At 39.1% G+C, this 25,567-nt stretch overlaps 1 protein-coding gene across 6 annotated transcripts in view; it reads left to right on the top strand.

Moving 5' to 3' along the window:
* NTRK2 (neurotrophic receptor tyrosine kinase 2) overlaps window positions 1-25,567 on the top strand; it is a 320,511-nt gene that overhangs the window by 12,384 nt on the left and 282,560 nt on the right. For all 6 annotated transcript variants that reach the window (XM_059657051.1, XM_059657052.1, XM_059657053.1 and 3 more), the window contains 3 exons: window positions 19,693-19,767; window positions 19,876-19,947; window positions 24,315-24,383. In XM_059657051.1, coding sequence (XP_059513034.1) covers window positions 19,693-19,767; window positions 19,876-19,947; window positions 24,315-24,383 — 216 coding nt within the window. The remainder of the gene's footprint in view (window positions 1-19,692; window positions 19,768-19,875; window positions 19,948-24,314; window positions 24,384-25,567) is intronic.

The following is a 25,567-nucleotide window of genomic DNA, read 5'->3' on the forward strand; positions in this document are numbered from 1 at the left end:
TCCACAGCTTCATTGAACTTGTTTTCCACCACCAGTTCCAAAGACCTTGGGCTAAATCCAAGGCATATTTCTCTGTCCTGCTCTTATTTGCTTAGTAGAACTTGGCCTCACTTCTCACTCTCTCTCTCTCTTGAAGCATCCTTTTCCTTCAGTGCAACTGTACTTTCCTTGTCTCCTCCAGTTTCTCTGGCTGCTGCTTTTTAGTCTTACTTATGGACACTCTTTTCTCCTCTCCTCCCCTAGGGGATGTCCCATGGGTTTCTTTCCTAGGGCTGCTCTTCCTGGGCTGTCCTTGGACTATGTCATCCACATCTACTACTTCTGTTGCCTTTTGTATTCTAATGATGTCTTGATCTATGTTTCCGTCCATGATCAGGAGGACCTTTGAGCTCATAAGCTCAACCGCCTCCTGAACATGTCATAATGTGTCACCCTTGAGATTTCCAAATTGAATTAATCATCATCATCATCATCATCATCCCAAACCCCTGTATTAATCTAAATATCATGCCTTCCACATTCATTTTCATAAATTCCCAAATTTTTGAAATGTGTTCAGTTCTTTTTATTTCTATTGCCCTCATCCATCCATTCATTCATTCATTCAACAGATATTCTGGGGTCTGTTCTGTGTCCTGCTAAATGCTTAGGATATGGTGGTGGAAAGACTGATCTGGCCCTTTCTTCTTACCAAGCTTAAAGTCTGGGAGGGAAAAATGAACATAAAAAAGTACTTATGTAAGCAAAAACAATAATTCATTTTACCATCCTTTTTGCCTAAAATGCTGCAACCTTTCTACTTGGCATCCTAGCCCTCAGTCTTGCCCCTTCTCTATCCATATGCCATGCTGCGCTGGAGTGGTCTTTCAAAAATCCCGATTTTATCACATCACTGCTTCTAATTGCCCAGTAGCCTTCTCATTTCTTAAAATAAATTCAAAGTTGATTTCATTTTGTTTTTTTTTTTAGTTTAAAAATTAAAACCAATTTTGAGCATATTGCTATGTAATAAGACATATAACTGTCATGTGGACTCAAATACACAGATCAGCATTACAGTTGCTTTTGCACCAGATCTATGAAGGCGAACAAATTAAAACTGGAAGCTTGCTTGGTGATCTTGGAATTAGAGCAAGGGCACTTAATTCTGCATTTAAAATGTTAAATGAAATTAAGCTAAGCCTGCCCGAGGCATCCATCTCCATAATTGGAATGCCTTCACAAAGGGAACGCAGAACTTGAAGTACTTTGGCCCAGACCTGAGTCCCCTGGATGGACACTCCTATTTCTCCCCTTTATTCCCAGGGCCCAGCACCAATTATGATTGACACCTTCTTTCTTTGCAGTGCCTTTAGCCAAGTTTTGCTCAAGCCTGGGAGCTTGTCAGATTCTTTAAAGTGATTTTGTACATATTTTCTCTGAAATGCATTTTCATTGCATGGAATTTTTATTAGTAAGTATTTTTTAAAGTAATATTTGAACATAATAAGAAATTCTGGTGGTACAAAAGAGTGTATCATGAAAAATAGTCTCTCTCTAACTAACCCAACAATCCCTTAGCCTCATATCCAGTAGCAGCTTTGACTTAGTTTGCATGTCTGCCTCTAGAAACAGTCTACTCACATAAATGAGTACATGTCTGTCTTTTTTGTTTATACACAACGAGGGCATATACATACATATATATACATATATATACATGTATGTGCATGCCTTCCATTTCCACCTTTAACTATACTCACTGATCTGCATCTTGTTTTTTTTTTTAAACTTAACAATGTTTTTTCAAAATGTTTCTCTATCAGCATATATACCTAACCTTTTATTTTCACAGCCAGGCAGTAAAGTAATCCATTGAATGAATCAACTTTATTTTACCAACCTCCTTTTAAAGAACCTTGTGTGCAAGTTCTTGCACACATTCATGATTTTATCTGTAGATAAACTTTCTAGAATTTGAATTGCAGGGACATTTGTGATTTTGATAGATACTGCCAAGATGTCTTGCAAGAAGACCACATCATTTTATCCTCTCACTCAAACTGGAAGCACCTGTTTTTCTGCTGCTAAGCCAATACTATTTGTTATCAAACCTTTGACCTTTGCCAATCATCTTCCTGGGAAATAGTATCTCACCATTGTTTTACTTCGTAATTCTGTAATTCTGATCCAGGTTGCAAGTCTTTTTGTGTGTATGTAAGTCATTTGTATTTCTTTTTCAGTGAACTATGTTATCATATTCCTTAGCTCTTTCCTATTTCTATTGGATTAGTGGCCTTTTCAGTCATAAAATCTGTTTAACAATGAGAACATTTATACTTCCCCTAATGTTTTGCTTGTCTTCTGATGCTGATTATAGCATTTCCTCCTCCTCTACCTCCTCCTCCACCACCACCTTTTCTTCATCCTCATTTTCTTGTAACATAGAATTACACTTTTTAAAGCAAAATATATTATTTCTTTTATGGCTCTTACGTTGTGAATGTGGTTAAGAAGAGTCTTCCCCTCTCTAAGAGTATGAAATGAATCTCTTATATTTTCTTTTACTATTACTATTTCATGCTTTTGTATTTAAAGATTTACTCTATCTGGGTTTTTTAAAATATAAGGCACTTTATTGTATTATTATATTTACTATATTAAAAATTGTTTTATTATTTTTCCAAGATAGATAATCAGCCAATCAGGTCTCTTGATACCATTGAGCATATAATTCAACCTTTTCCTCACTAAATTAAAATAAATGTTTATTTTAATAGACATATTTGTACTATTAAATCACCTTTGTACTTGGGCCTTTTTGGAATTGATCCTAGTCTGATAATCAGTCTGTATGCATGCCAGCACTAAACGTTTTTATCTCCTAAAGCTTCATTTTATTATTATTATAATTTTTATTGGATTTATTAGGGTTACATTGCTTTATAAAATTATATAGGATCATGTTATTATTATTTTTTCTACTTGAAGTATTAGTCTTACTCACCAGTCTCTTAATTCAGAATTTTTAGGATTAGTGTTGCATGATAATTTTTCCACATGAATTTAGGAACTGCTTGCCTAGCTCCACCCACATTATACAGTATTGCTGTTTTAAATTAAGATATCACTACATTTATATATTTAAACAAGTCTTAACAAGTCTTCAAAGCCCTGTATCCTCCAATTCAAACCTCTAGCCTCATTTTTTGTCCCTCCTTTTGTTCAGTGAGATGATACAGCCACCCTGAGCTTTCAATGCATCTATTGAGCTTCGCTGTTACTCATTTCCCAGGCTTCCCGCTGGCTATCTTCTCTTCCTGAGCACTATTTTCTTGATTTCTGTCTCTGGATAACTTCCTTGGCCTCCCTACCTCTGGGCTGTGTCTTCACCACGTGCTCATATATTTTACAGCCCCATGCATTCCCCAATCCCAGCATAGGTAACTTAACATTATAAATGCACTGCTGGCTACCTGTCTGTAGACACCATTAGAATATAAACTACATGAAGGCAGGGACTATGTGGATCTTGCTTACTGCTCTTCCCTGACACCCAGTACAGTGTCCTAAATCCCCACATTATACACATACGTGTGGATATACCCACACCCCTCTACAAATCTATCATTTAGAGGTCCAAGTAAGAGTATTTACTAATAGTTGTTTGGGTTGCCACTATGCAAATTTCTAGACTTGACTTTTTCAAAGTCATTGAGTTAAGATGTGTGTTGTTTTTTTTTAATAAGTAACTTCTATGGAATTAAATAGCACAGCATTAGTTCATATGCAGTAAGAAATCAATTCATTATAGAGACAGAATAGCTGGAGAGGAAGAAAGACAAAGCTTTGATGAGCCAGCTGATTCTGTATCCAACGGGGAGGAGGGGCAGGGAAGAGATGGAGGATGAGGGCAAGCAGATGAGAGGTACACAACAGGCTGGCTGGCTCAACAACAGAGGTGAATCTGAGGGAAAGAATCATTCCAGGGACATCTGATTCCAGCAAACAGATCGGTCTAATGAGAAGGAGTTTTCTGTTGTGTAATAGCTAATAATGATATCCCTGTGGATCGATTGCAGTTTTTCCTATGACTGCATTTATGATGCTTCACTTAAAAAGCGATTCTGGTGTGAGATTTCAGATGTGATGTGTCCTTTAGCGTGGATGGTAGAGACTGTTCATTTTTTCTCAAAGAATGGCAGACATCAGGTATAAAAAGACAGTGTGGCAGGTGCTGTGTAATGGACCATCTGATGCATGTACTTTTGTGCCTTTGCAATCAAGGTGCACACATGGGCTGATTCTGTGACTGTTTCCTGGGTTTTCTTTATATTTATAGTAATAACACTATTATACATCTTGCTACTTGTTTGGAAAACTGATCATAAAACAACTGATAGACATAGGAGACTGGAGGGCTCTTAAAATAGAGTAGGGAAGTATATAGGTGAACAGATTGTGTTGAATAATCCAAAATGATAATTCTCCCTTGAGATAAATAACATCCATTTATTTATGTTTACATCATGCAGGATGTTTATAATATACATGTAAATAAAGATAGACTCCATATATATTTTGAAAGTTAATTTTTAAAAAAGGAATGGGCATTATAGATCCAACATATGATGTTAAACTCTGATGAGAAAAGTCTTATTTTTGGTTGAATCATTGGTTCTCAAGGTAAGCCTAGTTGACCCTTTGGGATTTAACTTCTTAGCCGTCTCCTTTATTCTTTAAGGGAATTGCTTTCTCACTAATAAAAAGTGTCTTCTGGAGTTTAACTGCCTGGCGCCTTGAAGGCTTATTGAGCCTTTTGTTTACTCCAGCCTAGCCTAGAATGCACTCTGTCATTAACTCTCCTTTAATTGTATTTTATATCTATACATGTATAGTTTAGAGGGCAGTAGGTATTTGTTGACAAAGTCATTTCAGGATAGCTGAAATGAAAGACAGTATCTGACTGTTTATACACGCATCAGTGGATTGATTGATTGATGAGTTCATTCATTTATTTAGTCAATTAGCAAGTATATATTTTACATGTCCTCCCACCAGGCTCTTTTCTGGGTCCTGGGTAGCAAGACTTAGACCAGCTCCTACCATTTTGTGGCCTGTTGAAGGGCACCAGTGGAGGTCTTCAGTCAAATCACTTCTGTCTCACAGCTGTGTAGATAATCCATCCTACACATCTAGACTCCAGCAACACCACCACAGACAGCAGTTTGAACCGGTCCGCCCCCCACTGCCTCGTGTCTAGGGACATGCATATCCATAACAGATCCACAGAAAAGGCCTACATAGGCCCTGGGAGTGGGCTCATGGTCTTTGGATAGGGAATTCCGGGATCCTACTAGGTCAAGAGAAAGGTGCCATTTCCAGGTCAGAGCATACTGTTGGCCCTGTGACTTTTTGCTTCATATGGAGGAACTCAGTTGGAGGAGAACCAGAGTGAAGGCCTCTGTCCTGCCTGAATCCACTTCCCAGAGCTAAGGGCACAAAGGACAAGGCTGTTTGGGCTTCTGCCTTGTATCTGGCCTTCGCATTATGGTAGCTTTGTGCTATGATGACGCTGTGGAAGTGCAGGGCTTATGCCATGGGAGCAGGCAGTGGGGTGGCCAGGATCTCCATGCTTCTCCCATTGCAGGGCCCCCTCTCTTCAGAGGTTTCTCAGTCACGGGGTCAATGTTTCTGCAAGGACAGCATGCACAGGATTCCCCTCTGACTTGTATTGCAACAAGCTCATGATATCACAGACACAGACAGACCAGCAAAGCAGAGATCTGTCCCCAGCAGTTCATGGGTAAACATCTGTGGCTACCAGCTCCTACCTTTCTCTCCTCCCCTTACAGATTTTATTAGTACCCTGAAAGCTCTAGATATGAATGTAATATTTTAAGAATCAGCTCATTATGGCTGAATATATATTTGCTGATATCCTAGGAGGGATCCTAAGATTGTGAAAACTGTGCCTAAAAAGTTCCTTTCCTCAATATTTTTTTCCCCAAGCTAAAACATTACTGAACATGTCATTTGTGCATAGGTGATCGGCACCTTAATTTTTCATTTTCTTGAGGTATTGTGTAGGGGAGTGCTACAGGTTGTGAGGCAGAATTACTTGGTGGGTTAAGAGCCCACCCCACTCTGAAGCTGGTCTGCCCCTACTACTTGAGACTAATTATTAAAGCCCTGTGTGCCTCACTTTCTCCACCCGTAAAAGGAGAAAATAGTAGTACCTTTCTCTGTGGGTTTCTGTGAGGTTAAAATGAGCTGATGCATGTAAAATGTTTGTACCAGCGCCTAACACATAGTAAGAACTGGACTGTTAGTTTTTATTCTGTGTGTCTATCCTAACCATATTTTGAAGGAGAGTGGGCTCTACAGGGGTTGGGGAGGATGGAAAAGCAAAAGAATCTGCTTTGAGTATGGCACTGGACAGGCGTGGGGTTAAGGGGACAGATGTGCAGCCTTGGCATGCCCTTTGCTTGTTGGCATAGTTCTCTCATCGTGTGGGACCAAGTGTGCTCAGCTGATTGGGATATTGATCATTTGTGTGCTGAGCAATCATGGGTCAGACTCAGCCACTATTATGCAGGTCATGGTCTTGTTCTGCCACTGTTTGTTCGATAGTCCTGGTCCATTTCATTTATTAGATTGTTTACAACAGTTGCCCTGGACTCTGGAGGTGATCAGTCAGTTTGTACTTCATTTTCTCTTTTAACTGTCATTCTCACTCTTTAATTGCAAGGCCTTTAAAGAATGCTCTCTCTCTCTCTCTCTCTCTCTCTCTCTCTCTCTCTCTCTCTCTCTCAATACACATAGCATAAAATTTACCATCTCAACCATTTTTACATGTATGATTCAGTGGCATTAAGTACATTCAAGTTGTGCAAGCAACACCACTATTCATTTCCAGAACTTTTTATTTTGCAAAACTGAAACCATTAAACAACTCCCCATTCCCCTGTCATTAGCTTCTAGCAACCACCATTCTACTTTCTGTCTCTATGCATTTGACTGTTCTAGGTACCTCAAAAATATGTCTTTTTGAATAATGGTATATCTCAAACTAAATTTTTTTTTTTAAAATAAGAGATTTGTTTAGGATTTTAAAATTCACTCACACTTTCCATCTGCAAAATAGCTTTTCTTTATTGTGGCCTTACACAACCACTGATGACTGGGATCTTTTCCCACCAGCACCTTTGTAATTTAATGCCAAAGAAAGAATCTCTAACCTTCTATAAAAGTGACTGAAGGCTAACATGTGATGTGAAACCGGTGAGGGTAAAATTGGAAGTGTCCCTTATATTCTATCGCTCTTCTTACTCCCACAGCCTGTAAATGTTGGCTGAAGAATTGTGCCCAAATCAAAACAGACCTTCACAGAGATCCTGAAATTTCACCACTCAAATCATTCTCTTTTCTTGACATTACGCCCGATGCTGTTTTCTCTGTGCCATGCTTGATCTATCCCGAAGTTGGAGCAGAAATATTTAGTTCCACAAATTCTCTTCATATGAAATGATTTGACCTGACCGGAGGCCAAGAGCTTTCAAAGCTGTGTTCTGCTGTGATTAGTGCTGACTTGAATGCTTCTTAGAATTCTTAGTGCCTGGGCTAATCATTGGACGCTCTTTTTTTGCTAGTCATAAACGAAACATTGACCCGCCTGAAATAACAGAGAAAGAGGAAAAAATATATTTTTAAAAAGTTAATTTATGTGTTGGTTTGGAGTTGCAAGATGATTTCACTTATTTATGACCATTCACTCTGAAACTCAAATGAATCATGGATGAAATGATTTACTAACCATTTCTTGAAAACAAGTATAAGATAATGGCCACTGAGTTTGTATGGAACACACAGAAATGTTGCAGGTAACCAGTATTTAAATAACTGGTGATAATTATTTTATAAAATAAGGTTTCTAAGGTAAAAATGAGGGGAAGGGCGCGAATGAGGAATAAAAAAGGAATAAAAAATGGCCCCCCCCACCCCCCCCCCCGCTCATTGTAAGGGTTGACTTAGTTGCTGGAATGGAGTACAACAGTTGTGCTCAACTTCCTGGCAGGGAAAAGAGAAGCTCATTATTAGGAAGGAGAATGCCTCCTAATTCCACAGGAACATGGCTTTGTCTGGCACTGTGTTCTGAAAGGAATTTCTCTTGCAGGGGACAATGAGTGATGTAATTCATAGCTCTTATGAAAAATGCAAAAGTGGATTTTATTTCTTCTTACTGAGAAGGCCGGTGAAAGTTGGGGGATGTGAAGAGGACCCCTATTCTGCAAGGAGGCTGAAGTGGTTCAAGAATTTAATCTCCCAGTGCAGTGTTTATCAAATGGGTAGGACATGGGATCTTAGTCCCCCACCCCCACATACCTTCTGCTGAGCCTGGCTTTGCTAGAAGTTGGACTGCATGTGCCTTGAAGTTGACCCTTCTGACCACAGCTTGGACATTTTCATCTCCCTTGCCAGTTAAGGCCAGATCCAATCTTTTTGGAAACCAGACAACCAGATGGTCAGGCTGACATCCTTTTACAAAGACCAAGCCGCCTGCCTGCGTGCTCATCCAGGTGGAAGCCACCCGGTCCCCAGACCAAGATGAACTGCGAAGGTACCAGCGGGCAGATCCAGGCTGTGGGGAAGCAGCCCTTTGCCTCAGAACATGGACAGATGCTCAACTGACACTGCAGAGTTCCACCCACAGGGCGCAGCAGAGATGGTTTTAGCTTAGGAGCTGTTAGGAGCAGGTGTGATCATCCTCTTTCCAGCCCGAGGAGAGACCCCCTTAGGCTCCCGGGGTGCCTCAGGCAGAGAGGGATGGCCTCTCACGGGCCTGCCTGATAAATTAGCTGCAGAACACACCAAAAGTCACCTGATGAGCTGACTTGTGCTCGTGGTGGTTTCATATTGACCGATGTCAGAGGACACCTGCCCAAAATAAAAACTTTGGCTTAAATATAGCTTAAGCCTGCTTCTTGACAGTAGTTCGATATCAGGACCATTTCCGCCATGGGCTCCTCATGTAATATGCTGAAACGGTGTCATGATACATATGTACTTACTTGATTCTCATTTGCTCCGGTAGGTTATTGTGACCTATCGAAAGATCTGGGACCTAATGTGAAATATACAGGGTGTCCCTGCAAAAAATGTATACACATGTAACAGGGGATAGCTCAATTGGTGTTTCTTTCTTTTCAGATGTAATCCATTGGAATTAATAATTATTCAAAGTATATATACATGTTTTTGGGACACCCTATATAATGATATGAAGTAAATTAGTTGGAAGGAAAACAATTTTTTTTTTTTGGTCAGGAAAGAAACACATCCCTTTTTCCTCCTGCGCATTTATTTGCCACTGTGCAAAGTATAAAATTATACTTGGATATGTTGTGTCTGTATTAGTTAGCTTTTAACAACAGAGGAAGTTTCTGAAGGTTCCAGATAGGTAGAAGTAGCTTCTTTGAAAACGTGATTTATTTTCATTGTGGTCTCTGTGTCCCTTGATTTGATGAGATTCCATTTCAGGATCTCTGTGCATGGAGAAGACATATCAATGTCAGAGAATAGTTGGGGCATTGAAGTCTCAGAGGAAATTACAAGCAAGAATTGTGTCAGGTGTCATAACATCTTTCCACGGGCCTGTGAAATAGCTGAGGTTGGTTGGGAATGTTACCAACTGGAAATGTGCCCCAACCCCCCAGGGGCACTGTCACTCACCTCGTCCTAACTGTGGCCAGGAAGAAATGCTAGTCCAGTTTGGCAGACCTTCTGGTTTGTTTGTTTGTTTGCCTTAAGAAAATATGGAAGATCATATTTCTAAAATGTGAAATCTTTCCATTTTGAAAAGTGAGTGGCTAATAAGACACATAGGAAAACGAAGGACCCTGGGTCTGGGCCTCATGCTGTTGCTGCGACTTCTGGTCAACCAGTTTATAAGGTTTTCCATCACATTCTTTGTAGGCTGGGGTCCAATCCTAAGCCTGCAGGAAAGGCTGTTATTTAATTTAAGTCAAATGAAATTTGCATTTTCCTAGTGAAGATGGATGTGTTTTATGTGGAAAGCCAACTTTAAGGTCTTTTTCTAGAATTTATTTTTCTGGTCATAAGTTGTAGTGTTTCCTGTGGGGAACCTCCTTGTTCATAGAGGTGGGTAAGAAAAAGATGTATAAATATTCAGAGGGAAAGAGTGTAAGTTTTTCCTTCATAATATTTGGCTGAAACTTTCTTGAAAGTTGTGTATTGAAGGGAACTGAGGTATTATCAAGTCCAAATTTCCTCTTTCACCGGTGTGGGCACTGGTAGCTGACCGAGATTAAGCTCATCAGGTAGTTAGTGACAAGCCAGCCCTTGAACCTTGGTCTTCTGCTCATTGTTCTTAATAATTAGCATTAATTGAGAGCAGTTTCCTAATTTTCCCAACCACTCCCTGAGGCAGTTACTGTTGTTATTCCATTTTATAGACAAGTAAATTGAGGCTTAGGGGCTGGCCCCAGGCCAAACAGCTAGTAAGAGGTGAAGCTAGTGCAGTGGGTTTATCCCTCACACTATACCACTGATATTCTTTTCTAGCCACTGGATTCTTAAATTCCTAGGGATATCCTAGAAGCTGCAGTTCTCAGAGCTGCAGAAGAATCTGTAGAAGATAAATGAATATCTCCTCTTACTGCTCTATGTAGATATACTACACAGGAGCATTCTGTAAGATGTCCTCATTCCTTTTCATTGACTATTGATTTTAGGCCATGATTACTCGTGAAGGTCCTCTTTGCAGAAATTTTAGAATTTATTCCTTATTGAAGGTGCTAGATTTACACGTCTGTAGTTCCACTGGTGTCGTACAGTGGCTTTGAGCTTGGAAATCAAGGCAAGTAGATCTGGGTGCAAATCCTGTTTGGGCAGCTATGTGAACTTCAGGAAGTGACCTGGCATGGTTGGGTCCCAGTTTTCTCTTTTGAAAAGTGGAAACAATCACAGTGCTGGTAACATTGTGGTGTTCAGGGAGACAATCCCTGGGCACTCTAGTGCCTGGCACACAGCACTCTGTAACAGGAATTACTGATGCTACTTCTATGCTAATGGCCAAGAAAAGGTGGAAGTGCTGATGCTACCCAGCATGTCCTAGCAGGCGGTTCACATTCAGATTTCAATCATGCTCTTTTGCTGTTCTCTACATTCATGTGGGGGTGGTGTTTCCTGTCTTAAGAATGAAGTGATACATTGGAAAATTCCTGTTTTGAGTTCTGCTATGGCCCATCATCGATTGACTATCATAACTCTTTCTCAGCATTTTGCTGATAAACTGAAGCTACCTAGTTGTGGACTAGGACAAAGGCATATTTTTTTAGAGCAGTGGTTCTCAACCTTCCTAATGCCGTGACCCTTTAATACAGTTCCTCATGTTGTGGTGACCTCCAACCATAAAATTATTTTTGTTGCTACTTCATAACTGTAATTTTGCTACTGTTATGAATCGTAATGTAAATATCTGATATGCAGGATGTATTTTCATTGTTACAAATTGAACATAATTAAAGCATAGTGATTAATAAAAAAAATATGTAATTATATATGTGTTTTCCGATGGTCTTAGGCGATCCCTGTGAAAGGGTCGTTCGACCCCCAAAGGGGTCGCGACACATAGGTTGAGAACCGCTGTTTTAGAGGATTACTATATTCCCTATGATGGACATCCTGTGGCAGAGAGGATCCTATAAGAGTTGAAATGCCTCACTCCATGCTGTAAGCCTGGGAACATATCACAATCCCTTTTGGCTTTTAGGTTTTACCTACTTTTATTAGGTTATTTAGTTATTTGGCGTGAGTGTCTGGGGTAGGGGTGTGGGGGTGGGGGTGAGGTGGGAGGAGGGGAGAAGGGTTGGCCCAGGTAGAAGGAAGTGATTCCATTTTGAAGAGTGGCCATTAGATACATTCATTGCTGTTAGCATTTCTTTTCAATGTATTGCCAAAGTACAGCTCAGTAATGAAGTCTAAGCTAAAGATGAATTTTATTTTAGAGAATACCGCTGTTAGGCTAATACACATGAAGAAAAGCTGCATTAGAAACAACTCTTTGTTGCTCAAGCAGATTACCTAGAGGAATTATTTGATAGGTCCTTATTCTTTTTTTTCTTTTCTTTTTTATTTGATAGGTTCTTAAAGCCTGTGTGAAATCTATTAAAATGGGATGAGGACCCTTTCTAGGAAGCTGTAATTCAAAAATGCTTCTGTGAATTTTTCCTAAATTTACCTCTTCTCTCTTCTTTAAAAAAAAAAAAAAAATTACCAGTAAGCATTTTGCTAAGCCCGAGGAGAGGAAATTCTTTATCCTCAAGAAAATGTCTTAGTAAAGGTCCTAGATGTCCAGTTGAGGTTGGAGAAGCTTTGGTGACGATACAAAATAAGATGGCAGATAGTAGATACTTGGCTTATGTGCATATTCTTTATCTGTTGACTTTCTGGTTCCTCTTCAAGGCCCGAGCTTCAGTTAAGCCTTTGTTGACCTGCCCAATCATATCTTGTCATTCCTTCCACTGTGGCCTTACCATCCAGATGCTTGTATCTCTGCTTGGAACCTTCTCTTTTGTGCCCATCAAAGACTTTGGCAGTGATCCATGTCCCCAGAGAGCATCACCTCTTTTAAGGTTAAGAACTTGGAACCCAACTGGTGTGGCTCAGTGGTTGAGCATTAACCTATGAACCAGGAGATCACAGGTTCACTTCCCGGTCAGGGCACATGCTTGGGTTGCAGGCTCAATCCCCAATAGGGGGCATGCAGGAGGCAGCCAATCAATGATTCTCTCTCATCATTGATGTTTCTACCTCTGTCTCCCTCTCCCTTCCTCTCTGAAATCAATAAAAAATATTTTTTAAAAAGCTTGGATATCTATCTTCATGGATCTAAAAATTCTTGGAGGCAATTTCTAGTCTTAACATTCCTGAGACTGAGGGGTTTGGTGGAAAATAAGTGCTCATTTTCTAAAAGCAATTAATTTTTATATTTAAAAAGATAAATAAATACTGTAGTTGGTTGGAATGTGTTGTGTGTTTGTGATCCAAATTCACTCCTAGATTGGACAAATTTTGCTTTCAAAATTGGCTGTCCATCTTCCTCTGTTACTGTCTTTCTCTGTTTTCTACATGATAAATGAAGTTATTTTCTATTATCACAATTTTCATTTAGTACTTACTATGCATCTTTCATGAACATGTGTGTTTGTGTCTGGTCTTTTCAGTGGGGTAATAAAAGTCCACATGGGAGATGCTTAGGTCTGTTTGATTGTCCACCGGCATTCGTGAGAATCAGCCCTGTGAGTGCATGAAATGGAGATGCAGTGAGATGGCTAAAACTCCTTAATTTGAAGAGTTAGTGGTTCAGCTGGGGAGTCAGATAGGTTCATGGAAAAATGCAAATGTGGGTACAAAGAGTACCTCCATTTCTTCTAATTCTTAATTACAAAGTTGGAAAATGCTTGCCAAATGATGGAAAAAAACATGTTGTGATTGCAAAGAGCCTTTTTGGGTTGCGTAGAAATCAAGCAACATTTCAGATTGACTGGGCCCCAGAAGCGATTGAGGTGAATTAATTAAGAAGTGCTTTGAATATGGGATCCAATATTTAGGGCAATAGATAGCGGCCTTAGGATGTAGTAAAAGTGAAAACTTTTGATACTATGATACTATGAGGTCCACCCTAGAGTCCTTTATATGAATGCAAGAATGGGGGAAGGCATATTTGGGCAAAACAGGTTGGTTGATGGCCAAGAATGATTCCACACAGATTGCTGATGAAGGAGTGGAAGGAGTGGGCCAGAGGGAATGGGAGTCCCAGGAGCTAAGTGAGAGGAATTCTTAAGGAGTATCAAATTAAAATAAATTCAAATTCAATGAGTCTCTTTGTCACTGTTCAAAGGCTTCATAAAAGTAGAATAAAGGCAACCTCTGCAGGTTTGAAGGGCAGAGGCTTGGTTTTCCATGAAGAACCAAAGTTCTGCTGAACTCATGAGATTCTTATTGGGACAAGCCCTGGGACATGGGCCTGGGGGATGGCTAGGGGAGTTAGGAATTGTCATGGAGAGAAAGCTTTTAAGAAAGGCCTGTGTCAAAATGCTGGGCCTTCCCTCTGCTTCACTGGAAATGAAACTGTTCTCAGAGATGTGTTTTATTAAGCAAAGCTTGACTCAGTACAGAGCCCTCAGAGTTTGACAGCACGGTGACTGGAGTGATGGGAAATGGTTTTCTGTGGGGAAAGCTGGTGGTGCATCTTTCATTCGTCTGCCCTGGTCTGGCTCTTCTTCTCTCCTTCCTGACCCAGGGTGGTCTCTAAGCAGTGCAATGAGATGGGAGAACTCAGAAGACCTGGTGTTGTCAAGATCCCCCTAGAGATACGTGGACATCACCAGTAGGGGGCAGCCCAGCTCCTTAGTCTCCTGGTTCCTGTGGAGCAGCTCTGGGCAGGGAGGAGAAGGTTTTCAGACTTCTGTCTTTTGGGTGATCCAGGGAACTAGAACTTAGGCCCAGGTGTATTTGTCCACTTAGTAACTGAGAAGCCCTGGAGTTCAGCTTCTCTGCAGTCATTTCACCTCTATGCGTTTCTCTGTCTCTTTCCCTCCCTCCCTCCTTTCCTCCTCCTCCCCTCTCTCCCTCCCTCCCTTTCTTCCCTCTTCATAAATTTTTTTAAAAGAAAAAGAAAAACCAAAACCACAATGATATAACAATAACTTCATGTACTTATATTCAGAACCGACACTTCAACATTTTGGTCTTTGTTGCTACAAGTCTTTTCTCCTCTAATAAAAGAGTTTAATAGTTTAATAAAATAAATACTTTAACAGCTTATTTCTTAATCCGAGACCCATTCTCCTTTCCCAAAGTGATCTTACTTGTAATTTTTTTATACTTCACATGTATACTTGACTATGAACATTATTGGTTGTTTTCTGTATATTTTTTTGACAAAACAAGACAAACAAACGAATAAACAAACAAAAACTCATAGACACAGACAACAGTATAGTGGTTACCAGAGAGAAGGGGGATGGGGCAGGTAGAAGAGGGTAAAGGGGATCAAGACATGGTGACAGAAGGAAATTTGACTTTGGGTGCGATATACAGATGATGCATTATAGAATTGTACAGTTGAAACCTATGTAATTTTATTAACCAATGTCACCCCCATAAATTAAATACCTTTTTAAAGTTTGCATTAGTTGTTTTATATTATATGCATATATTATAATGCATTTTTCCTCATTTAACGTGATGATTACTTTCTGCTCAAATATAAAGATCTGGTTCAATTCAACTTATGAATTTAACACATCTTACTTTTTTCAGTTTTTTAAATTTATTTATTTTTAATTTATTTTAAAATATATTTTTATAGATTTCAGAGTGGAAGGGAGGAAGAGAGGTAGATAGAAACATCAATGATGAGAGAGAATCATTGTTCAGCAGCCTCCGGCACACCTCACACTGGAGATGGAGTCTGCAACCTGGGCATGTGCCCTGACTGGGAATCAAACTGTGACCTCCAGGTTCATAGGTTGATGCTCAAACACTGAGCAACAGCAGCTGGGCTTTTTTAAAAAAATTAAATTTATTAAAGTAAAATTGGCTAATACCATTATATAAATTCAAGGAGTACATTATAATTTGATATCTGTATATTTTATTGTATGCTCACCCCCAAAATATAATTTCCTTCTGTTACCGTGCATCTGACCCCCTTTTACCTAATTCACCTTCTCCCTACCTCTCTCTCTATGTGGTAACCAGCATTCTGGTGTCTGTATTTGTGAGTCTGGCTTTGTTTGTTTTGTTACTTTTTTGTTTTATATTCCACATATAAATGAAGTCATAAGGTTCTTGTACTTTTCTGTCTGATTTATTCCACTTAGCATAATACCTTCAAGATCCATCTATGTTGTCGCAAATGACAATGTTTCATCTTTTTTTTTTTTTTATGGCTGAGTAGTTTCTGTATTGATGGACACTTGGGTTGTTCCCAAGTTTTGATTCTGACCGTAAATATAGTGAATATTCATGTATATGTCTCCTTGTGTGTATGTATGAGAATTTCTCTTGGGTGAATACCTGGAAATGGAATAGCTGGGCTATGAAGTATGCCAATTTATAATTTTCTAGGATACTGGTAAATTGCTCTTCAAAGTGGTTATACCAATTTCTTCCCCTCCAACAATGTAAGAGAAATTCTTCACATCCTTAGAAATGTTTTATATTGCCAATCTTTAAACATTTTGTCATTCTAGTGTGAGAGGAATGTCATTATTTAATTTGCATTTCAGATTCCTTATAGTGTGAGCAGTTTTTTTTTATATGCTTCTTGGCCATGGAGTTTCCCCTTTGTCAATTGTCTGTTATTAATTTCACTGGCTTCTTTTCTAGTCCTGTGATTGCTCAATGGTAGTGAAGGATAGTTCTTAGGGGTAGATTTCATGATCATATAACCAGCAGCTATCATGTGGGCACCTCTGCAGATGGTAACTTATGAAGGGGAATTCCTGGCATCTGAGAGGACACTTGCCGACCTTTCAATATAGTTCTGTTGATTTTTCCATTTTGAACAGGAAAAAAAAATCATTATTTATCTAAGAAATTCCTGTCTCCACAGTGGAAGAGTATTCTCTAGTGACCATTTTTTCATAATTTTATATGGTTCTTTTGATGGTTTTCCACAAAATCGCCTGTCTACTCTTAGATCCGAGAGCAGTTATGTTTTGCTTAATGTCTGACTTATTTTCATCTCATGAACACTATAAATTTACCATTGACCAAATTTATGTCCCATTCCTTCTTTTCTTGGGCATTGGTGACTAGAAATAAGCTTGCGGCTTTTTTCTAACAAGTATACACATTTTAAAACCTAATTTCTAGGTCCGTTGATGTCTCTGCCCTTGCTTTTCTTTCTTGTATGACTTCCATTTTTATTTATGCTAGTTCACTGTATTTTGGCAAGTATAACTAGGGAGTTTATGAATTAAAAATCTGGTGTAATCAATGTGTTTCTCTCACATGGATGTTTCTTTCTCTGTTCCTCTCTCATCCACTCTCCCTAAAAATCAACAGAAACATATCCTTGGGTGAGACTTAACAAAAATACAAAACAAAAGCCCTATATAGCTGGATAGAGTGTCAATTTGCAGACCAAAGGGTCCCAGGTTTGATTCTGGTCATGGGCATGTACCTTGGTTGCAGGCTCCTCCCTGGTTTGGGCCCTGGTCAGGGCATGTGTAGGAGGCAACCGATGGATGTGTTTCTCTCACATCAATGTTTCTTTCTCTGTCTTTCCCTCTCTCTTCCACTCTCCCTAACAGTCAATGGAAAAAGTATCCACTGGTGAGGATTAATAACAACCCCTCCCCAAATCTGTAATAATAATAATAAAATGAAGGGCATAAATAACATAAAGATAAATGCTCTGTGCCTCAGTTGATTAAGGACCTGTTGGCATTGGGCCCCTGTCATAAGCATGGAGGATACAATGATGTCCAGACAAAGAGAGTTGAGGTTTTCAGAACACTGACAGCCACCATGCTAGGGCAGCTATAAGAAGTGGATAGGTTTCTCTGAAAATCTTGATTGTGAGCCCAAATGAAAGCTTACCCCACACTATTTATCCCTTTTACCACGATTGCATGGAAAAAGCATTAAAATTTGGGGCTCCCTGGAATCCATCTCTTATTGGGAGATAATTTAGAAGGAGGTCACTGTGATCTCTATTAAAAATGTTAGTGGAATGAAAATCTTGGAAAATACATTTAATGTGTGATAATTTTAAGCATTTAATAAAAACTCTTGATGTTGAAAATTATTCTTTGAGCATTAGGTTGGAGTCTTAAAATGTTTCCTTCTGTGTGCGGTAGAAAGAGATAAGAGGATGAATCCTTTCTGCACATCTACTAGTATTAAGTGCCAGGCCCTGGGTATCAGGGGGAACCAAGATCTTTGAGTAGAAGATGGATTTCTACCTTGGAAGTTGCATTTTTATATAATGGGGATAATGTTTATGTGGGTCCTTTTAAAATTATTTCTCTTTGGTGTAATTTTATTCCCTCAGAGCATTTACTTATTTTATTTCTAAAATTTTGTTTTCTAGAAATGGGTGCACCAACTCTTACCATAAATATTTTTTGTTTCATTTTTGGATTAGGTGGAAGGGACCTATAGATGCTGCATCTTCTCTCCAATTTGTTATTTTTAAATTATTTTCCCCATTTTAACTCATGTCGGTAACAGCAGGATTATATATTTGTTTTCAGCAAATTGGAATCTTATTTGGAATATGTTATGTATCTTAAGGAAAAGAAAGAAAAAAATGCATCATAGCACAACTTCCTATAGTGACTTTAGAGCTCTAAGGGTTGTCCATCCATCCATTAGGCTATCCATCCATCCATCCATCCTTTATCTGTTGAATAGCTATTTTGTGCAAGGTACTTTGGTAGATGCGGTGGTGTATATTAAGAACTATAAAACAGGAGCCACTGTCTTTAAAGAGGTTTTGATCTAAGAAAAATGGACAGGTAGGTTCTTGACTATCACAAGGAAATTCCATGAAGGCAATTTTAACAGCTTTGTGTTTGTATTACTGGGTCTATATTCTTGGTCATAGGTGACAGAAATTTAGAACAAACTTCACTTAGTGGCATCTGACCTCAGAGATAGCTGGATTCAAAGGCTCAAGTGGCATTTTTAGTGTTCTATCTTTTTTGGTACTCCTATCTCTCTTCTCTGTGTGAATTTATTCCTGGATAGTCCCCTCATGGCAGAAAAATGGAAACCCCATCCTGTATAATCTTTCAGCTATCACCCAAGAGAAAGAGAGAGAGAGAGAGAGAGAGAGAGAGAGAGAGAGAGAGAAAGAGAGAAAGACTGACTCTGTCTGGACCAGCATTCATCTATTTAATTTTAGGGAGGATTCTCATTGGTCTAGTTGAGGTCACATGACCAAGTCTAAGCCCATCATCATGATCAAAGGGATGAAATTCTCTGTTCAGCCAGAGTCACCAGTTTATTCCTATATTTGAGGCTTTGGGAGGTAGAGGAAGGTTCTTACAGAGAGTGCACTAGGGCTATGTGGGGTTTGTGAAATGTGTTTCCTAAAAGGAAAAATTGTTATTGTTACTGACAAAGGCAGAGAGAGGGATGCTGGGCCAGGACAAGAGAAAGTGGGGAGGAAGGGAGGGAGAGAGAGAAAAGGGGAAGGGAATCTGCTTCAATGTTTTAGGAGCTAAAAGGAGGGAGTGATTGCTACTCTTGGAATGTGAGGAAAGGTGTCATTTGTCTTGCTTGTGATGATGCCAGCATCCCTGTGGCTGTTGCCATAAGGGTGAACTGCCTTTGAGAGACTTGGAAATGAATGCATTTCCAAGTTATTTTCACCTCTATGCAAAGGGTGAAAGGGGAGGGAAACTAAAATTGTTAGTTGAAAGAGTGATAAACATTAAGAAAAATGAAGCCTGGTGAACCTGTCATTGACCTTGACACCTACTCAATCCTGGTTTCTTCTCAATCACACTCACTTTTGCTCCCCTAGCTATTTTTTTTTTTAACATGGTGGGGTTAGGTTGGGTGGGGAAAGATTACGTTGAGCACTGTGGTAAGATTGTATGGATGTTACCCATTCTTTTATGTTCTGTCTACATCTGAGTCAATGGTTTTCACTCTGCTTTTTTGCAGTTACATTGCAAATCAGAAAAGGTTAGAAATCATCAACGAGGATGATGTTGAAGCTTACGTGGGACTGAAAAATCTGTGAGTACTCAGGACTTGTGTACTTAATCTCAGAACTTCTTATGTTCTATTAGAGTTAGGTGGCTTTCATCGATTAGTTCTAACATGTGTGCAATTATGTTTTCATAGGACAATTGTGGATTCAGGATTAAAATTTGTGGCTCATAAAGCATTTCTGAAAAACAGCAACTTACAGCACATGTAAGTAAAAGTTGTCTTTTGCTTCCCCGGGCCCAATTTACTAAAAAATTTGTCCTCTCTGCTTATATTCCTTCTTTTCCAACTCTAACCTCACTTTTTAAAAATTAGTATAACTGTGACAATAGCTTAGAATCATTATCTTTGACTTCTGAATAGCGTTAGAGGGGTATTAGAACAGCCTGTTTATTCCCTTTCATGAATTTCTTGGCCATTTCCATCTTGGACGGAGCAATAGGCCAAGGCAAGAATCTGATGTGAAAATTATGTCCTTGATTCTTTTCCTTGGAATCATGACATTGCCTGGAAGACATTAAACCAGTGGAATGGAAAGACACTGACTTGTCCATGGCCTTTTCAGGGAGCTCACAGTTACTAATGCCTTGCCCCCCACAATAGGTCCTCTTTTGAAGTTACATTTTAAAAAAGCTATCTGTCATGATTGACAGAAGTGGAGAAAAGTCAACCATGGGACATGCCAAAGGTTCAGACAATTATTAACAATAGCAAATGCTTCCCCTGAAGTCATGTTGAAGCTTTGTCAGCTGAAGTCAATTATAAATAAATAGGGACAGTGGGAGCTCTTAGGCTGCTGGCTGCTAAATCCTGTTAGATGATAGCACTTAGTCAACAAGGTGTGGCCTTTCAAAAAGGTTTCATCATTAAACAGAGAATCACCCACTCCTAAGCTCAGACTGGTGTCCCCATGACCTGATTTTCAGTGTAACCTTCTGTTGGAGGAATGTTGCCTGCATTCATTGGGCCTTTGGTGCTTTGCAAATTATTTGTAACAATACCTTATGTGTCTCATAGTCACCTGCATTATCTCACTTGGTTTTTCTAACAAGTGGTAGGGAAAATCATTTTTATTCCCATTTCATGGACAGAAAATCAGACTGAGGAAGATGTTGGACTTTCTCAGGTACAGAGATTGGACGTGACAGAATTATGACTCCAGGACTTGCTCCTGGCCATGGTCTTCTAATAAGAGTACAAGAAATAAAATCTGTGTCATCCCTAAGATTCAAGGATCAGCGTTCTGGTAACATCTGTCCTCTTTCTTTTTTTGGGGAGACTAGTTCCCCAACTGATTTTCAGGCCGGTTATAAAAGAAATCATTCTCTTAGAGCAGATTGCCTAGAGTCTCTATGGAGATTTTTGATATTATGAAAAACCTTAATTTCATAAAGCCACTAGGTTGACTTCATATTTTATAGGTGGTGTTAATGATGAAGACAATTTAAAAATAAAGCCCATGGAATTAAGATAAAAAGCATTTGGCAAAAATGTGACAAAACTCCAAGGAACTTTATTAACACATTTCACTAAATGCTGTTTGGCACAATCTCTGCAGTCAGTTTGCCTGAACAAGTCTGATGGCTGCGTAGGCCTTGACAGCATAAACAAGAGAGAAGCTGGAGAGAAGAAAAAAGGCAAAATGCTCTAATGCAGTCACTTACATGTATTAATGACCTCAGTAGTTAATTCCGGTATTTTCATTACACCTGACTTTAGACCCTAATTGCTCAACAACCACATTTTACTGGCTGTCTTACCAAATCATTTCCCCTACTGTTGTGATTTTTGTTTAGTGGGCTATGATTAATTGCAGTGTTAGTAATAGACTAGTTTATTTCTTTATTGTGCCTCTTATATTTTCCCTACTTTCCTTGTTGCAAGCTATTTCTAGGAAACCAAAGCTACCTTGTGTATTTTTGCTACTATCTGGTAGAATATTTTTAATGGCATTCTATATATAAAGCCCAGCATTTTCCCTATCTTCCAAAGATGTGCCATTTGAAAATAGGAAACCGATGAAATAGGCCTATCCTATACAGTTTCATTAAAAGCCAATAATTTGGAAGCCCAGTCACTGGGCAGATTGATATTTGTAGGCATAGTTACACAGTAAGGCTAGTGTTCAACCTGTTATGAAGGAATCATGAAATGTCCATAAGCTTCATTGATTTATGTCATGAAAGAGGCTCTAATCACCCAACTAAGGAATTAAATTGTGTTGTTGACTTTTAAGGATGGTGGGGAGGGAGGAGAGAATCAAGTCAAGTGCTTGCCTTTCCAGACCTTAGTCCCAACCTCGGTTTAAGATCAAGGACTTGGGGCAACTGGCTTCCTCTTCCCTGATTTCCCACAAGTAAATTTCACCCTTAACTTGAATATCAGCATCACGGGCGACAGTGAGCTGGGAAGGAAATGTGTATCAGAAGCTGTTTCTTGATGTCCCCTGGGATATGCTGATTATCTCTGCTAGTTTCTCCTACGGTATAAAATCCTGCACAAGAGCATTGCACTTGGGGTTTAAGGAAATTCAGATTGGCTCCTGCCTCTCATTTTCAGCACTCCCCTCCAGCCTGCTCATATTTGCAGGCCTGGGGACTCTCCAGAGGCCCTGTAACTGGTCACTGAGTTTATTTCTTGGTGCCTTCATTCCTGCCTGGCCCCTGAGAATCCAGAGACTGTGAGAAAAGCCAGCTTTTGTGTTTTCCAGGGGCTTTGCAGAGGTGCTAATTAGCTCCTTTGCAAAGTCCTATAATCAAACAGTAAGAGGATTGTGGATTTTTCCCCTCTCCTCCTCCTTCTTTTTGGCTTTTGGCCCCAATAATAAGTATGGTTCATAAAACTCATCTTGTTCTTTGGCGCGTAACCCAGCTCTGGGCTGTGCTGCTGGCAGCCCAATAGGGGCAGCTGCGCCCGGTGCCGGCTCGCTGGCTGACCCGGGAACCTTGACAATAAGTATCATTTTTCTTTGCTCCTCTCCTGTTCTTCTTGGAAAGAAGAGCAGGTTCCCCTGTACTCCCCCCACCCCTCAACCCCCCAGAAGGCTTGGGATTTCTGATGAAGATGAAAATATTTGTGTCTCCAAGACTGTGGGGAAGATAGGCAGATTGACTTTTCAATGTATAATACTCCAATGAAAGCCATTCTTAATCCACATTCCAAAAGAAAAGATTTATATAGGCACATTTTTTAACTTCCTGGCGGAGATTTTTTTTTCATGTCGGGGAGCATTCCACGTTCCAAAAGAGAAGATGGATGCATAGAAGGAAGTGGGCACCCTTGTGTAGGTAGGGGTTTGGGTGAGTGGAAATGCCAGTATAGAATAAGGCTGGGAGTGGACACATACATACATCCTTGAGTTATGTGGCACAAAAGTGGCCCTTTTTATATTCATCAGCTGCCTAGTTTGAGATCATGCATTAGCTCCTGGGTTGTAACCTCTTTCTGAAGGAGACTGGTCAGACACACCCAGATACTTTTAACTTATGATTTTGTTACGCTGTTTGACCAGCCTCAGGTCAGGGTCCAGGATTACTTTCACTCTCAGATCTCTCATTCTTATCTGACTGTCAGCCCAACACTCACTCTCCTGAGCGGGAAACGGATACTGAAGGGCTCATTGCAGTTCGTTGAGGTGGTGGCTGTTTTTGTAAAAGTTGGTGTTTATTTTATATTCATATTATTTACTAAACACATGTCTAGAGGACCAACCACTAGGCACTTTTTAAGTAAATTCAACTAGTAAACAAAGTCACAGAGGGAGTCAGCTACCAGGATTATGGCTTAGAACTTTCCAAATTAAGGTCTCATAACATTGATCATTGGAAACTGAAACTCTTGCCCATTGAAAAGACTACATGTTTGGAACATGTAGGTAAATTCAGTATTTTTCCCCCCATAACAAATATGACATCTTTTCTTTGATTGGTCCAAATCTTAAAATGACATGTAGTTAGAATAGTTCAAGAAAAATTCTGACATACTCCTCATAATCTCCTGTTGTTCTCTTCATGGCATTATCTAGTTATTAGAAATCCTATAGAAATGATCTCAGCAGAGTTTATTAATCAATAACTGTTTTCTCTCCTATGAGGATGTGTTAAATCCAGTTCATATCCAGAGTTCTGTATGTCACATGACTTCAAAATATTCATGACACTCATTTTAAAGCATCTTTTCTCTCTGGTGATTTTATGGTTTTAAATTAAATTAAATTTAATCTTTCTATTAGTTGTTCAAGAGGTCAGAAATCTCTAGGAGGTATATAACTTGGCTCTGAATCAATCAGCATATGAAAAATAAGCTTTTGGGTAAAAAAGAGACTTAACATAGACAATAGGAAAATTATGTTCCACCCCCTGCTCTCCTACCCACCATTGGTAAGAATGATGGGTAGGAGAAGCAGGAAAAACTAAACTATCATTTCTGGTAAAAGAAAGAGATGATTGGGTTTAAGTAAGGCATGGACCATGATCAAATAAAATTATATTGTGAAAAAAACCTTGATTTGAATACTTTATTTCTGAAATATATCATTTTAGATTCACATTTAATCTTTTTTTTATTCCTTTCAGCAATTTTACTCGAAATAAACTGACGAGTTTGTCTAGGAAACATTTCCGTCACCTTGACTTGTCTGAGCTGTAAGTAATGATTTTGTGTTGTTTTATTTTTTTCAAGGAAAAGGGCAATTAAGTATTTTTTTAAATGAGTGATGCCGCAGATCTATTTTTATGTCAAAATTCTTGAAAAATGATTTCTCAAGTTTTAGTTACTTGTTTTTTTTCCCCTTAAGAAGACAGGATTGAGTAATAAAAATTAGAAACCACAATAGTAATATGTTGTTTATGATAAGTTTAAATGTTTTTACATAAATGATTTATTTTGTAATGGAGGGAAAATATTTAAATGTGTTGATGACTAATAGCCAGAATTTCCAAGTGTGTTCAATTTTTGTGTTATCACCATGAAGCAGATGTAAATTGTTGACATTCCTGTGGTTAAAGGTGCCTAAAGAACCCTGTAATGAGGTTCTGTGTAGCAGAGGTGGGCCAAAATGGACAAGGCCTTTGAATACCAGGCAAAGCTTTTGCTTAAACTGTATGTGGCCTGAGTTGTAGGGTCTACCCCATTCACAAGGAAATTGGGCAGATTAGAAGATGTCAGTAGTGGAGCGACAGCAAGCTAATTGGTAGCAATGAGGGTTACATGATGAAAGTCTTAGTGATTGGCAATGATTTTAAATAAACTGAATTCAAGTAGTTGAAGTACTAGGTTTCTAACACAGGAGTAGACAAATTAAAAACTTAAGGAAGATACACAAAATAGAATAAGATACTCTGTAAAAATTTTAGGCATCACTGCAGAAAATTTTCTTGCTTGGTTAAAAATTAGAGTTCTGATTCCAAATTCACATGTTTCAATATTCTCCCTGCAACATATTTAATGAATTCATTCAACAAATGTTAATTGTGTGCCTGTTACAAATCAAAGTAACATGGTAATAGACCATGGCAATAGAAGATCTCTGTGGTCCAAGATTCTGCTATGTGGTGGGAGAGGTAGAAGTCTAACATGCACATGTAATAATAATCACTTCAAAAAGAGTTTGCACAATGAGCTAGAGGAAGAAGCCAGTTGTCCACCAGCATTATGTGGTCATAGGAATATCTTATATGTATAACTGAAGAGCCCCTGGCTTCTTTATCCCCTCTGATGATTCAACCAGACTTTCTTTTTAGAATGATTCTTTAGTTTTTCATGTACTCAGACTGCCAGGAAATAGCTTGAATTAGTGGGGCTTAAACATTGTGGATCTCCTCTGCAT

The sequence above is a fragment of the Myotis daubentonii genome, chromosome 11, assembly GCF_963259705.1.
Source record: "Myotis daubentonii chromosome 11, mMyoDau2.1, whole genome shotgun sequence".
NCBI classification, from domain to species: domain Eukaryota; kingdom Metazoa; phylum Chordata; class Mammalia; order Chiroptera; family Vespertilionidae; genus Myotis; species Myotis daubentonii.